Here is a 16,991-nt window from a genome sequence, read left to right as displayed (position 1 = left end):
AACTGATTTTGCAAGTTCCTCACTTTCTATCTCCTACACCCAGATAGAAATGCAGTTTGGGGTTAACTATACCTCCTTGGATCTATTCGCATTCATAATGAATAGTCAAATCATTGGTAAAACTGAAGCATCACTCACCGTGTGTGTTGATCTTGCTGATGTGCTGTGGAAGTAGCTTCTAGTTCTGGTATTGGAGGAAGCACGTCCTTGACCTGGGCCAAAGGCAGCCTCTGCGTGGTCTCTACTGTTTAAGAAGGAGAGCGGTTCTAGTCAATATTTAGTCAGTAGCAATGCAAAAGCAGGCATGGTATATTCTAACATGTTAAGAGGACCATGCGCTCCCTCTAGACAGGATTTTGGCAGTTTCCCCCACTCACTAAATTTCCTGCCTGCAGCTCTGACACTTTGAACCCATTTCTCTCAGCTCTGTATCTTTCTTTTCATTCTTCCTCTCCCACCGCCTTCTGGGCACAAGACCTGAAGCATAAGGAGGAGCAAAGCAAAGAAAAAGACAAAGTACGATGTCAAGTAACAAGAAAAGAATTTGACTTTGGGAAGTGCGAACATTTCCTTCCATTGCATCTTGTTGAAATATGTCCCTAGGGAGAATATTAAGGACATCCTTGATTTCAGGGTCTATTTTACCAAAAAGCAAAGTTACAAATTAGATAAATTGACAGGTTAGAACCTGTCTTCCTTTGCTACAACTCTGTGACTTTATAAAATTCTTCTAATATTATCTTCGCTGCCTTCACGTAGGAGATTCAACTTGATGTCCATGGCACAATGGTACCTCTTTCATTCCACTGGGGTTTTGGGTCTTGCTTTTCTAGTTTTTATATTGAAACTTGAGTTCTACATAATACAAGTGGTTTTGGCTACACAGATGTCTCTACTTTTTATTCAAAGCCCTGAACATGGATGGAAATGAGGTGACTTATAATTTAAAGAGAAATTTGAGTAGTTGCTTCTTAAGAAGATAAATCAAAACAGAAGATTTAAGTGTAATCAAGAATATGATGCTTCTTGTCCAAGAAGATAATTAAATACTGGGGTAGTTTACCAAAATAGAAATACTATCAAACCTTCTCTCAGAATTATATTCCTTTAATTAGAAAAAAATTTTTGATATGAAAATGAATATATGTATGTATATGCATGACTGGGTCATTGTGCTGTACACCAGAGACTGGCACATTGTAACTGACTGTACTTCAATTTAAAAATTTTTTGATAAGAAAAACTTATTTTTTGGGTTTAATTTTCTGAATAAGGAATACATTCACATGATTAAAAATTTTTAAACCATGAAAGGCTATTCAGTGAATGTTCCCTCTTGCCCCATCTCCCACCCGCATCCCACCACATCATGTAGTTCCTTCCCTTCTCCTGTTCCTCTGCCACAGACAACCAAGGCAACCAATTAGTTTTTTGTGGGTAGATGGATAGAGGATAAATTTGTACTTTTATATGCTATTAAAATGTATTTTTGTCCTTATTTACACAATTGGTAGAATATCATTCATATATGTCATTAATGATATATCTTAGAGATCTTTCCACATAAGTGCTTCCTCATTCCTTTTTCACAACTTCATGGTATTCCAAATACCTGGTATTACAGCTACCTGGTATTCTTGGTACTCCATACCACCGTGTCTTTAAATGGCCTCTTGTTTAGTTTGTGTCTAATGTTTTGATATTGCAAACAAACTAGCAGTAACTTGTACATATGACATTTCTGTCTTATGTAAGTAAATCTATAGGATAAATTCCTAGAAATAGAATTGCTGGCTCAAAGGGCTTGTACATTTGTAACTTGGATAGTTATTGCCAAATGACCTATCCAAGACGTTGTACCAATTTTGCCTCTCAATTTACCTTAGTATATGAGAGGACCTATTGCCCCTTGCCACAGAGTATGACGTCAAGCTTCTGGGGATTTTTGCCAATCTGATAGTCTGGGGATTTTTGCCAATCTGATAGATGAAAATGGCACCTCAGTGTAGCTTTAATTTGCTTTTTCATTGAATGTAAGCCCCATGAGAGCAGAAATCTTTAGTGCGGTTCACTACTGTATCTCCTATACCCGATGGCCAATATTATTGGCACATAATAAACACCCAAAAATATATATATTTTTGAAAGAATTTAGTCTGAGTGAGACCAAAACAACCTTTCATATGTTTAAGAACTATTTGTATTCCCTTTTCTGTAAACAGTCCATGCTTACCCTTTACCCATTGGCTTACTGGGCTATGATCTTTTCTTCCTCAATTATCAGAAACTCCTTCTGTGCAAGGAAAGGTTGCTGATCTGTTATGAACTGCAAATAACTTTTCCCCAGTTGTTTTTGCTGTATACATTCTTTTTCACACGGTCAAATTTATTAGTGTTTTGGCTGAGTTTTGTGTCACGAATGGAAGGCCAGCTTTGAGTTAGTTATAAATAAACTCTACCATCGTTTCTTCTATAATTTTTGTGGCTTCGTGTTTCCATTAAAATCATTGATCTGTTCGGAATTTACGCTGTATTAGTATTAGTGTGAGCTCTGGATTAAGTAAATTTTTTTTTCCTAGATGACTATTCAATTGTCCCAGCATCATTTATTCAGTAATTCTTGTTTTCCTATTGATTTGATATGCCATTTTCATCATTTACTTAAGTCCTGAACTTTCTAATGTTTTACTGGATACTTTAATCTAGTTAAATATCACTGCCATAATGGAATGTACACTTCTCTTTATTCTTCTATGTCAATTTTTTTTGTCTCATATTGCCAGCTTATTTTTCATTGGGATATTGAAATGAACTTGCTTATTTATTGATTTAGAAAAAAATGGCATCTTCTTATATTCAACTTCCTTTCAAGAACATGATATACCATTCCTTTTGTTCAAGTCATTTTCATGTCTCTCAGAAGCATTCTTCTGAAGTTTTCTTCAGAAAGACCTTACACATTTCTTATTAAGTTTATTCCTAATTTATCTTTTGCCCTGATTTGAAATGCAGTGTATCCTCCAGCTGGTTGTTGTTTAAATATACAAATGCTATTTGATTTTTTATATTAATTTTGTACCCTGCCCCTTACTGGATTTTTCAAAGATTTTTTTTTTAGGGAATTACCTTAGATTTTTCAGGTACACATCATATCCTCTGCAATATAAGTGATCATTTTACCTATTCTTTCCAACTTGTGAACCTTGTATTTCTGTCTCTTATCTAATTGTGTTGATAGGACTTCTAGGACAGTGGTAGATAAAGTGGCAATAGCGAACATTCTTGAACACTTCTGGCTTTAGTTGGGCATGCTTTTCGTGTTTCCCTTGTAAGCATGATTCTAGGTTCTTGTCTGAGACAGATATATTTTACCACATTAAGGAAGTACCTACTTATTTTTATTAAGAGTTTTTATGAAGAATGGGTATTGTATTTTGTCAAATACATTTTTAGTACCTATAGGGATGATCCAACAATCATTCCCTCAGATCTGTTAACATGATGAGTGACACAGTAGATGTCCTGAACTGTCCCTGTATTCCGGAGTAAGCCCCACAAGACCATAGTAGGAACGTGCGTGCCAGTTTGCATATATGCATGTTTTTAACCTGTGCTACTGTATCCTTTTGCTAATATTTGTTGAGGATTTTTGCATAATATACATAAGTAAGATTCCTCGATGCCTTCACTTTAGACAAATCTTCCTTAGGTTTAAATATAAATGTTTATTTCATAAAAAGAAGCAGGAAATATCCTTGTTTTCTACGGTCTGTAACAGTTTAAATACCATTGGAAATATCTGTTGCTTAGACACTGTTAAAATTGCCCTGTGAACTGTTCTTCCTGATTTTTTTTTTTTTTGAGAGATAACTGACAAATTCTGTTTCTTCTATGACAATTGTTTTGTTTAGATTTTCTATTCTTCTGGTGTCAGCTCTTATAAATTTCTCCAGAAAAATATCCATCTTAACTAGACATTTGAAAAATTAAGATAGCAACTACTCTTCAAGGGGCAGGAATAGATGCCTCTTTGAAGCATTTCCAGCAGAAACTGAGGGCCCTTTCGTTCCTATAGAAATGCTAAAATAACCACCAAGTTTCAAATTTCTTATGGAGCATATAACTCTAAAGAGTAAATGACAGAGCTCCCCTGACTGATTAGAACAGAGGTGGGAAAACGAGACCAGTCTTTACCAGAGTTCAGGGCTCCCATCCCCACACTCTTTTCCTCACAGATCCAGTGCGTTGGAGGCCCTTAGCATTTTTATTTTTATTTTGTTGTCAGTAAGTACCAACCACATCTATGGGATTAGATCGATCAACCTTGTCTGTCACACTAAAAGTTCCCAGTAGTCTGTGATTTTTGTCTTTTCAGCCCTGTACTTCTCAAGGCTGGTTGCGGGAGGCAGAATTCTAAGACGGCCCCCAAGATTCCCACCCCTGCCTTGTAATTCCCTTCCCTTGAGCGTGGGCAGGGCTGTGAATAAGTTCTCATTCTTGTGATTGGGTTTCACTAAGATGAAGAGTTTTCACAGGTGTAATGAACATTCCAAATCACTTGATTTTGAATTATTTAAAAGGGAGACCACCCTGGGTGGGTCCAACTTAATGAGACGAGAGCCCTTAACTGAGAGCCTGGGCTCTCCCTGAGGTCAGAGGGGCTCTCTCACTGGGCTCAAAGAAGCAAACTGGCATGTCCTGAACTGTCTACAGGAAGGGTCATGTAGCAGGGGTCTGCAGGCAGCCTACAGGACCTGAAGGTGGCATCTGGCAGAGAGCCAGGTAAGAAGCCAGGGCCCTCAGTCTACATCCTCAAATAAATGAGTTCTGCCAGCAATCTGAACAAACTTGGATGGGGAGCCCCAAGATGAGAATGCAGGCCAAGTCACATTTTGAGCTCAGGCTTGTGAGTCTCTGAAATCCAGCAGCTGTGCCCAGATTTCTGACCCACAGGAACTATGAGATACTAAAGGTGTGTTGTTTTAAGCCACTAAATTTGTGGTGATTTGTTACACAGTAATAGAAAATGAAGAAACTGGTCAACAGATCCCTGGCCTGAAAAATCACAAGAAGTAGTAATTTAAAATGCAGGTTCTAGGACCCTGTCCCAGATCTACTGAATTACGACCTCCCTTCACAAAGGCTCAGGAGTGTTTGATGGTTGATTCTGATGTACCTTAAAGCTTCAGAATGAATTGCCATGCGAATAATTTGTTTAGACATCTTTGACAAAGCATCTTATTAACGTCCAGAATTGGAGATTTGGAGATAGGTCTTTTTAATGGTTAAAATCCCAAAAGAGCCTATTCATGAAACCAAATAATGACTGAGGAAAATTAACAGCCCTCTTTTGGTTGGAAAGCCAAACTGCTCGTCATTTGCTTATTCATTCGGTTTGTTGATGCTTCATAGCATGGTATGACCATCATTCAGAAAGCCATTATCTGTCAAACTGATGGCTGGTCCAAAGTAACTCTCTACCAGTACATTATCTTCTATTTCTCCTAGTGTCCAAAATCATGTAAGTTATATGCTAATAGGAAAACTTCTGAAAAATTTATAAAAAGGCAAAAAGGTAGGCTACATGTCATTTTAATACCTTCTTCAGAATAGCTAAAACAGGTGGAAATTTTTTCTAGTTTTACACTGAGAAATAGAGTTTCTTTCAAATCATATTAATTCAGCAACACTAGTTAAGGCAGCAGAAGCAGTCAGAAATATTTTAAAACTTCACAGAAGTCTTTTCATGAATTTGTCAAATCTCTGAACCATTTTTTTGACTTTTTCCAAGAACCTCAGCAGAGCCTAAAAAATAAAAGAAGCCCGGTCTGAGTTTTGACCTGGCTAAACCCAGTGAACAAAATGAATTTCCAACAGAGGAAACTTTGATTGAAAATAAATCCCCACACCTTACGTCTCGAATAAAGTCCTTATCATTCTGACCACGACAATGTCCAGGTTAACCTCTGATATTTCTTTTTCTCCTTTTTGAAAATTTCCATCACTTTTTAAAATGCTTTATATCTGTGACACCAGGTAGCCAACGTCAATTCATCCTTCCAAAGAAATTCTAGAGTCCCACTGAGTAATGGAAACTTATGAGGTGTTTTCTTCACTTAGTTCCTGATGATCTTCATGTCAAAGACAAGGTCCATCTCCCACAGTCAAGGCACATTTAAAACTTCCCCATCCTACTCAGGCTCTCCTGTCTGGTAAGGACATTTGCCCCACCAATTTTTGATATTCCTATCCCCAAAAATACTTTTCAGGTATATTTTACTTGGCTGTTAAATTGGAAAGCCAAAAAACAAAGCAAGGAGAAGTAAACAGGTTTAGTTTACTATATTTGACCCTCTCTGATCTCTTCCTCCCCATAGTGAGTTTATCCAATTTTGTTTTAATTCCTTATTTGTCTGCCTCCATGTGTGCAAAGATTGTATTTTATGTATGGTTATATTCCCCAGAACCCACCTTAGAGCATGACACATAATGTGTATTCATTGAAGATGTGTTGAATGACTGAAAGAATGTTATTTAACTTCTTTGTGCCTCATGTGAGCGGGATGACACCAAGGACCCTTCCTGCTGTGCTTCCCCTGCAGGAGGCTGAGCCCCCTGGCCTGCGGGGAGGCACCGGACCAGGTAAAGTCACCTCCACGCAGCACCTGTGTGGCCTTGTGGGCAGCGGCAACCGGGTAGCCTCTCGCAGCAGGGCCCGGGCTTCCCATGACATGTTCGGTTCAAAGCTTGGCTGGCGGGTACTGATGTCTGAACTGCCCAGATCGTTTCTTTGTGACTTGGGCAAAGCTAGTGAGGCTGCCTTGAGGCTAAGAGGAAGAAAATAAAGGTAAGGGTAAAACAAGGTAATAAAGATGTATTTTGATGTACTTTGAAAAATAGTAAGCACCACTAAGTGCAAAACAGTATTTTCCCAGCATCGTCTGAAGCCCAGTCAAGAGCCCTGCTCGGAACTTAGCAGGCCCAGTGTGTGCGCGCAGCAGGGGGGCTGTGGCAGCTAACCCTGGAAATGATGACCTCATACTTTGAGGTATTCAGCCACAACTCTGCGAACACAGTGGCACTAAATGGCTAAACCTTTACCTGCAAAGTACTTGGTTTCCTCATAAGAGCTTTTCCAAAGATGAAGGAATTCAAGTGAATCCTCACAGATTACTTTGATCAAGACAGATGTGAAGATCTTCAGGTGGTTTGGTGATTCTTAGTTCTCTAATCTGACTTCCAAAAAAACCTTTCAGTCTTAATTATTTCTTCCTATTACCATAGAAATACAAAACTTCAATATTGCATCATTTTGGACTTTCCATCACATGAAAGCATGAGCACTTCTATGCAAGCCCAAGATAGCCAGCAGCTTTTTAGGGCTAATAGAACCAATTACAGTGGCTTAAAATAGATTTCCATTATTCAAGGTGCCAACTCCCTACTATGTTCAAAGCTCCATCTGTTATCATTAACAGTGGTCCTAAAACTACTCAGCTGTTCCCAGTCTGGCCAATGTGAAAATCAAATGAGGATGGGAAAATAAATGACTACAGAATTATCTGGAATTAACAATTAAAGAGGAAAGAAACTCCTGGAACAGACAGCTGCCAGTATTCTGCGCCATTGACTAGGTTTCTGATTCATTCACACTGCAGGTATACTTAATACTCCAAGGAATGAAGCTGATGAAGCGTTTAACCATTCTCCTTTCATTATTTTGGATAAGCATTATCAAAAGTTATAATCTAGGGGGGAAAGTATTTGAAAGGCCTATGTAAGACAGCAGCAGCCGTTTTTTCAACACTGAGGATGTAAAGTTGTATTTATTTGACAAACAGTTATTGAGTACCTACTATGTATCTTTATATGCACTGTGCTCTGAGCTGGGGATGCAGTGATGAGAATTATCAGTGTCCCCGATATCAGAAGCTAACTGGCTCATGGAAGAGACATCAATCAATAACAAAAAGTAAAATAGCAACAAAAATGTAAATTAATTGCCACAAAGAGAGATGTGTGATGTTGAGGGTGTAATTTACCTGGTCCACTAGGTCTGAGACAACTTCCCTGAGGAAATATTAGTTAAGCCAAGATCAGAAGGGCAGGGTAGGAGCTAACCAGGGCGGGGGAAAGGGGGAGGTTTGCAGTGGGGTGGTGAGGGAGCCTTGATGGTTGGTAGGGAGAGTCTGTGCAAAGAGAAGATGTTTATCTGCATATGTTTCATCATCAGTTCTTCCAGACCAGGCACAATTGGCTGTCACATAAAGTCATTCAGTGAATGAATAGAATAAATTAACCTCTTTTGCCTACAGATTCTTCACACTTAAGAATTTCTTCCTGCAGGCAGAGTCACCCTCTGCATTTTGATCTAGTCTGTAACCAAGCAGATGGCTATAACCTTTTCTGTTTTATGAACCCAAATCTGTATTTTAAGAGTCATAAATATCATAGTTAAGCAAGTAAAAATTAAATTTTCATGTTATCTTGCTTGGTTGCTGGACATCTGGCACCAGTAAATTATCTTCCCTTCCATAGGAAATTGAAACCTGCTTAGTCTTTATTTATACTGGCCTTAAACATGTTGCAAATTATAATTTTACATTGCCATTAGTTTTATTTTGGGGTAATACATATTACTGGGTCATCCGCTTCCTTTTGGCATTTGGCAGTTCTCATGCACAGCAAAATTCTGTTTCCTTTGCTTTGTGGTCCCCAAGAGCCCACCCACGTTAACTGCCAGTGCCAAAATGTTACTTTGCAGATGACTCACGTTGTCTCACACAAGCTCCTTCCTACTTACTACCTCATAGAGAAAATGTCTCATCTCTGTTTCCAGTGTTAAATGTAAAAGAGCAAGAAGAGTTTTGATCTATGGCTTGAAGCAGCAGGAGAAAACGTCCCCGCTCGTCACTGCCTTTAAGCGGTGTGCCAGAAAGTGCATCCACTGGACAGAACTGAGTTTGGCCTCTCACCCTGCTAGGAGCTGGCAGTGGGTCAGTTACTTTCAACTCTCTTAGCTTCAGTTTTCTCATCAGGAAAAAAGTGAAGTTTTTATGAAATAAAACAAAATGATGTGTGTGAATGTATGGTGCTTAATGAGTTTTTATAGTTTAATTCGTTTACATTCTCCTAAGGAACCAGGGTAGACTCTCCTGAACTGTGGTGTCAGCTCTGCACAGGCAGGGACCGTGCTGTGTTCTGGCCACTGCATTGTCAATGCTTAGCACAATTTCTGGCCCATAGTCAGTGTTCAGTAGATTTTGACTGAATATTTGAAGGTGAAGAATTTCAAGTTTTAAAGATCTCATCGTTTTTGATGGACATAGAAGGGAGAGATGAAAGGACTCCCTTAATTGACCCATGCAGCAGGAGTAAGCGGACGCTCTAATCCTGGGAACACAGTGTCCTATACGTAGGTATGTATTTATTGGCTGTCCAGCAAGTGGACATCTCAGGGGAACTGTCCAGTACACAAGAAGCCAGAGAAGCAGATAGCCCCTCTCCCTGCTTCCTGGTACCCAGAGAACCAATCTGCAGCCTGTATTCCATCAGCCAGATACCCCTCCTTGGGGTTTGCCATCCTGGACTGTGAGGCAAAGCTGCAAGGTGGTCAGAGGGTAGCTCTGGCAGCTCCGAGGGAGTGTCCAGCGGTGGTGACACTGGCCGAGGCATTCTCACCAGACCTTCCTCCTGGGACAACTTTGGTTGTATTTTTGGCTGTCTGGCCTCCCTTGACTCCTGCTCCTTTTCTAAGCCCAGACTGCCCAATGTTCCTGTTGCTGCCAAGGGTTACCTACCGGTTTTCCAATACATTTCCTTTCTGCCGAGTCAGCCAAGCTGGTCTCTGTTGTCTGCATCCAGCGCTTCGGGTCTTAGCACACTGCTCCTGCCCCTGGCCTTGGTCTCTCAGTGTGGTCAGCTCATTAAGGACTGTTTCTAGGGATGCATTTCAAAGCTACTTTTGCATGGTTCTCAAAATCTCTTCTTCAAGATGGTCAGTGCTTTTCATTATTCTCTGATATCCTTAGCAATTCTGTAAAGTGCATCTTATGCTCTTTAATGAAGTGGAATCATGTTCCCTCTGATCACTGCTTTGTCTCTCTGTTCGTTTTCACCTTTCCTGACCCCCAGGATTCATTTCTCCTTCATCTGCTCTTTTTACTCTATACGCATTTCCCCTTAGGGTTTGTGCCATTTAATAAGCTTTTATTATGCGTGGACTACATGCCAGATAGTATGCTCGGGACAAGGCTCCAAAGAGGAATGAGAGAGTCATCACCTGTGTGCAGATAATGAATAAGATGTAAAATAGATTAACGCCAAGGCAGGCAACAGAAGCCATCATGCTTCCCAGAGCAAGGAGGGAAATACTAGAGACGCATAACAGCCTGGGGTTGGATGCTATGACGTCGCTCTCTACAGTGATGAGACTCATGTATTGTCTCCGTCTCTCCATGTTTCCTCTGCCCCCAGTACGTGCAGCCCCGTGCAGCGCCAGGGTGTTGGTAATCTCCCCTTAGTTCTCTCTTATCGTTTTTGAGGCTGTGAGGCTCTCCATATCTCTGTGTGGATGTGTGCCACAATACTCACTTTGCGATACGTGAACAACTGGAGAGACATTCTGGAACGTATAGCCGGGGCCGACAGCAGGCTGCTCTGCTGAAGAGGGCATAGTCACTGCTCTCTTTGAACTACATTTTTTTTTCACTTATGTTAATGCTTCTCTAGAGAACCATACTGGCACATTTTTTCCCCTTACATTCTCACTCCTGCCTATAATCCATCATTACAAAAAGAGGCCTTAAAAACAGCCCTCGAGGGAGATATTATTTCTTTCCCATTTCTCCCTCAGAAAGAGCAACTTATAATGGGAGGGGGAAAAAACGCATTTAGGTTAAAAGAATATATATATAAAACAAGAACAAGTCTTCTTCTTCCCCTCTTTAAGATGCCAAGCCTCAAAAAGACTCTTGGTTTTTAAAAAAGGCCATCACCCCTTGGCCCGCTCTGAACATTAATATTATATGCCTGGTAATAAAGCCAGAGGATTTTTAGTGAGAGCTATTACACAGAAAGGATGGCCCAGACAGATTTCTCTGGTGAATGAAAATCATAGGCTTGTAAATAGAACCTGAGAGGTTAGTCTTGTGGTTTGCTAGGGCTTTAAATCGGCCGCTCCCCCGCTGACAGGGGTGGACGGGGAGCTACTGACTTTTTCTCAGACGAGGCTGCAGTGCTCAAAATTATGACTTGAAAAGAGAAAAGATGAGAATTCCAAAGGCAACCAAAAGCCCAGCAGCACCAGGTTAAAGCATGCCTGGGACCTGCGTGTCAGCACGGGTACTGGCCAAGAGGGGAGCGCAGAGGAAGCGCCATTTTTCTCTCTTTAAAAATGGATTTTGCCATTTGAAACAACCCTCTGATTCTTACCTCATTCACCAAATAAAACTCTCACTGACCACACAAAATTTCTATCAACTTTCCCCACATTTATCTAGTATCAAGTAATTACTTAGCTAATGCTTATTTTTAGCCATAGGTTAGTCATTTTAATGCTAATGCTGAGATTGGAAAGTCTAAATTTTTTTTTTAATTGAGCTTTTTAGGTGCACCCAACCCAGGTTCTCCTCAGGCCAGGGGTCTGAGGACCTCCTGGTTTAAATAGCTCAGAAAAGTCTCCAAGCACAGGCGCCAGTGAAATGATGTGCAAATCTCTAAGTGGCCACAGATGCAGCTGCAGTGAGGAGCTCAGGGTTTGTTCCATTTCCTTTCATTTTTGAAACCTGTTTACCCACCAGACTTGAAGCTTCCTTGTCTAAGTTCTCATAAAGTACGAAGGAGCCTGCTCACTGGCTGTGCGTGGAAGCCGTGGGGCATCAGTCATAATTCTGCGGTTCTCAGAGTCAAGGATATTATTTCTCCCCGATGAAGAAGAGATTTGCCCATGTCACCTTCTCCCTCTCTTTCTTTTTAATACAATTTGACAACTTGAATTCAGAAGGAGTCTTCACAATTAGAAGAAGGAGATCGACCCACAGCATCTGTGCTAACAGCCCCCTTAGCTGCTCTAATTAGATTCCCTTATTCCATTTCTAGTTCTCAAGAGAGGACAGGGGACTTTTTAATTGGGGCTATTAGATGTTCTCTTTGTGCAATGACACCCTCGGCTAAGTGAAGGCTCTAGCAAAGAGCTGTGCCCACTCTGCAATTACTTCTTGCAATTCTGAAGAATAATGGTATCTTGTCTCATTTAAAAATAAACCTGAGGCTTATTCCTTATTGCTTTCTCCCCTCTGCCTACTCACATATACTTCTTCTTGCCAATTAAGCAAACTTTCCATTACTTAAGGAGGTAGTTTTGATCGTAACTGTCCCTTGATAATAAGACATATTACACTAGATTTCATTTGCTCACAGCTCCTTTCTTCCAGATACAAGACTAATTTAAATGAGCTCAGATCATTTGATTCTCTGTTTAGAGTGAAAGGGTGGAGAGTTGGGATTCCAGAGCGGTGCTTTTTTTGCATGTCACTGAACTCACCTGAAATAACCCGCACGTTCAGGGTTCGAAGTTTCTCAGAATCACTTCCTCTTAAGAGAACAGATGTAGATTTGTATTTATGACCTATTCCAAGAAAAGAAATTAAATATTTAGATGATAAGCTTGCACATTCTTAACATGTATTCCCCATGTTGTTTCAAAGGATTACCAAGGAAAATGGGCCATTCACACCAGAGCCCGGTGTAGCAGGACATTAAGAGCTTTTCCCTATTAAGTTATTTTCCATTAATAAATAGGTTCTTTCTAAAACCAGTGGCTTCTCCACTGCTATAAATGCCATGATGCATCTCCTCTTATATGCACAATATTATTTATATTATTATATATAATAGGTATGATATACAGAATATTTGATGTATATTTAATATTTAATAATGTTTACTGTCCTAAGTGGCAGGATATTTCTCACTACTTCATATGCTTGGATTCATAAGGTCAGCCTTTGAAAGCCACTAAGCCTGCCATTTGGGTAGATGTTCCTAAAAACTGAATGTCACTCCCCACTATGGGTTTCTTTCTAGACATTTTTTTCTATCTGGCTTCTATCTCTCCTAATATGTAATCATTTATAGATAAAGGGATCAAAAAAACTCAAAACTATGTACTAATTGCAAATGACACACACTTATTTCAAATAATATAATTTTCAAAATGAGAAAGACCCTGGGTCTTAATTCTGAAATTTTATAAGCTGTATAACTTCGGACAAAACAATCCCTCTGAGGCTCGGGGGTTTTTTATCTATAAAATAAAAGTAATAGCACATACCCAGAAACAGAGAATGTTTATTCTACAAATATACAATGCTGATGATGTTAGTAACCAATTCATTTAGACCCTTATATACTAAAGTACCAATGATAAGACTTGATAGGAAACTTCTCAGAAAGATCTCCAACAAAGACTTAGCCAAAAGAATGAATGATAGTTTAATTCCAACCTAGAGGCAACCATTTGTTCTGCCCACTGAAAGGACTAACACAGCCTCGCCTGGTAAAGAACATAGGAGCCTTGGGAAATACTGCACCCACCCAGCACAATGCTACTATCCTTTATTGAAAACTACTGGGCACTGGGATAAATTTCTTATATAATCTCTTTAGTTCAATCCTTACCTCAACCCTATGTGGAAATGATGATTATTATTGTTTTACAAAGGAGAAAAGGGACACTCAAACATGGTAACTTGCTAGTAGTGACAGTACTAGAATTCTAACCCAAGTCTACTTGTCTTCAAAGGCTATTCTCATAATGATACATTTAATACTGTCTTTAAGAGATCAACCTCTCATACTATAAACTGTCCATCAGGTCTCGCATTCAGCCAGTATATGCGTGGGTACATGCCCATGGAGCCAGTATATGCATTGGTACATAACACTGGAGCCAGTCTGCCCATAGGTACACACCAGAGGGGCATGTCTACATGCTTACCCACCAGTAGGGCCAGTATGCACATGGGTACATGCCACAGGGCCACACCAGGAGTTGACAGTCACTGTCCATTCTGATAGGTGCCTATATCATACTAGTTGTTAATTCTTTTTGAGTATCATTTTTACTGTCCTGATTTCCAACTACACATTTGAGCTCTTCATAGTCAAAAATCTAAAAAGTGTCACTTCCACACTTATCAAAGATTGACTTCTGCTCACACTCATCACCTAGGACCACTCTGCTCAAGATCTCCAACTCTGAAATTCTTTATCACCACTCCCTATTTTTCTGCCTCTCTTCTGCCTTCACTTCCACCAAGCTCCTGCTCAACCTCCAGTCCGTCAACTTCTTCCAATTCACCCAGCCTTTCTTCCCCTCTTACTCACTTGTCTGGGCAGGAGAAAGACACACCAAGCTCCTTGAGAGCTGGCACTGTGTCTTATTTATGTTTATGTTCCTTGGGCTTCCTAGAATCACCACCTACACACAGTAGGTGCTCAGTAAATGGTAAATTGAACTTAAAAAAAAGATAAGTGGAATCTATACATAAGATTAGGAGTTCCTTGACATTAGATGAATTATCCCAAATGATGGATTTATTTCTCAATACTTACTTTGCCACTTCTTCACTCTCCTGTGGCCTTCAAGTATTTTGTGGATAATAAGGATGAACAAAAATATAAAAACTAATAGAACTAGAACATACCAAGTGATCTTCATGGAACAAATAAAACCTGCAAAGAAAAATGTACTATAAAAATGCAGTAAAATAATGCAGCAGATAAGAGGCTATATGGTGGTGCAGCTGGATTCTACTATATATTCTGCCCTTAACTGAAAAGTTGAATATCTAACCATCACTGTTACAGGGTCACTTGCTCTCCTGAATTCTTTCCTAATGTATTTAAGGAAGAAACTTGACCAAGTGGCATCCAGGGATCTGTTTGGTTTCAAAATTCTAAGGTTAATTTCACTTACAGGTCATGTTGGTGTTAGTTTCACCATCATCACAATCACTAGGTCAAGACTGCAATAAGCAGAGTACCATAATCAAAGCCATTTGTGATTAACAATTTGGCCCTGGGTCAAGCAGCCAAAAAATGTGCCCTCAAGTCAACAAAGATGCAGTAAGATGAGAATGGGGAAGAAAGTGTAAGACAGAAAAAGAAAGAGGCTGGATTGAGGCATAGAAGAGGCCAGGGTAGACGATTAATCAGACCTCCTTTCTACAGGGGCTCTCATGGCCATGATCAGGTCAAGTGCATGCATTAGTTAAACATACAGTTACCCTAGCCTAAATTTAGTAAGGATACAGGTAAAAAATTGTTCATTCAAATGACAGGCAATGTGGAAGGATAGTCACCATCCAGCAACAGCTTAACATGGTCTCCTTTGATCCCATAAAGACACACTGGCCAGCAGACCCAGGAATCAGTGACTTAAACGAGGTTGTCTTCCTGTCCAAAACACAACTGTCTACAGATTTTCTAAGCCACCCTAAGTACCTGCTTCCCTGCATGCAAAACACAGCTAGTAATTATTCAGCTTAGCAGGATATATAACTTGCTTATAACCCTTGGATAACTGCTCTTGTGGGACTCATGGTCTGGGTATCCCATTCACAGGCACCACAATCCATAGACAGATTCAGTCACCTGCCTCATTAAAGAGGCAGTCAACATTTATTTAGAGAGGAGGCTGCATGGAGAAAGTGCAGGTTGACTGGAATGGCAGCATGCAGCCTCCCCAGCTGTGACAGCACCTCCTATCACAGTGATTGCACTTGTTTGATTGTTTTACATTCATCTATCTCTGTGACCCCAATGCCTAGCACACTGCTTGGCATACAGCAGGCACTCATTAAATGGTTATATGATAAAATGCTCTTCAAGAGTAGGGTTTATGGGTGAAGGAAGGGCACCCTGCTTAGTAGTGGGGATCAATTGTGTTAATTCAGAATAGAGTGACCAGGAAGCTAATCAACCTTAAACAGGGTTAAGAAATACGTAAGCTTTCTCTTTCAGACTCCTGCCTTTCCTTTATTTAGAGTCATCCAGTGACCCAAAATGCCTAACCTATACCCCACCTATCTTCACAGCAGTACCTCAAAAATCTCCTTAATTCAGGTATCTTTCTCAGCTGTAAAAGAAGACATGTTAAATCAATTCAAAAGTTAAGGGCACATCACAATGTACATGTATATTTACATTTAAAAAGAAATCTCACCCTTTAATACATGAGTGTGATAGTGTTACTTCAAGCACAGCAGACAGGCATTCCCAGAAGTTATTCTGGAGCAGAGGGTCTTTCTAGTGCCCCTCAAATCGCAACCCACAGAAGCCTCCTGGAAGCTAGGCTCCACAGAAAGCACATTTTGAAAGAAAAATAAACAGTTAAAAGGGCTGACATTCTTTCCAGCCTTGTTATCTCATCAGTAAAATTCTTCAACTATTTGACTTTCAGTGAAGTTAATGTGGTAGCCCTTACTTAATTTTGTGTCTGTATCAGATTCTCTTTTTCCCTTTAATTTCCTTAAAACTTACTTTTTACATCCATTTCTAAGTACAAAGAAATGTTAATACAATTATTTGGGTGTTCCATAATTCTACAGGCGTGGTTTATGGACGTTTCCTTGGTGGGGTCTTCCTCTTTGGTGGCTGACCTTCTAGTGCGGGTTTTTAGGTTGCAGGTGCTGTTATATTCCTCCAAGCGGTCAACTGAAGGCATTACAGTGAAGTTAAAACGTTGACAAGGTGAGTGAAGATCATTTGCCTTCACTTGCATTGATCCTTTCATGATGAGAACTAGAAAGAGATTAAGGAAATGCTATTTACAAAACAGTACTTCACAGTAAGAAAACAGATACAACTCAAAATTAAATCTCCTCCTTCCTATACAAAAAAAAAAAAAAAAAAAGGAACAAGAAGTTATCAGCTTCTAAAAGTATCAGTTACTAAAAGTAACAAAGTGCTTACATTTTTTAAGAGTG

General features: G+C 39.8%; 1 protein-coding gene across 9 annotated transcripts in view; it reads right to left on the bottom strand.

The window, feature by feature from the left end:
* Positions 1–16,991, bottom strand: part of TMEM156 (transmembrane protein 156) — a 38,199-nt gene that overhangs the window by 2,770 nt on the left and 18,438 nt on the right. For 3 of the 9 annotated variants that reach the window (XM_064487421.1, XM_010980391.3, XM_064487440.1), the window contains 4 exons: positions 16,546–16,806; positions 14,617–14,736; positions 12,545–12,628; positions 139–244 (listed from right to left, as the gene is read on the bottom strand). In XM_064487421.1, coding sequence (XP_064343491.1) covers positions 139–244; positions 12,545–12,628; positions 14,617–14,736; positions 16,546–16,806 — 571 coding nt within the window. Of the gene's footprint in view, positions 1–138; positions 245–6,665; positions 6,828–7,101; positions 7,273–12,544; positions 12,629–14,616; positions 14,737–16,545; positions 16,807–16,991 lie in introns of those variants that run through there. The other 6 variants (XM_031435916.2, XM_031435911.2, XR_010381613.1 and 3 more) reach the window with 5 other exon arrangements.

Source organism: Camelus dromedarius, chromosome 1 (assembly GCF_036321535.1).
Source record: "Camelus dromedarius isolate mCamDro1 chromosome 1, mCamDro1.pat, whole genome shotgun sequence".
Lineage (NCBI taxonomy): Eukaryota > Metazoa > Chordata > Mammalia > Artiodactyla > Camelidae > Camelus > Camelus dromedarius.
This window is presented reverse-complemented; position numbering and strand designations above follow the sequence as displayed.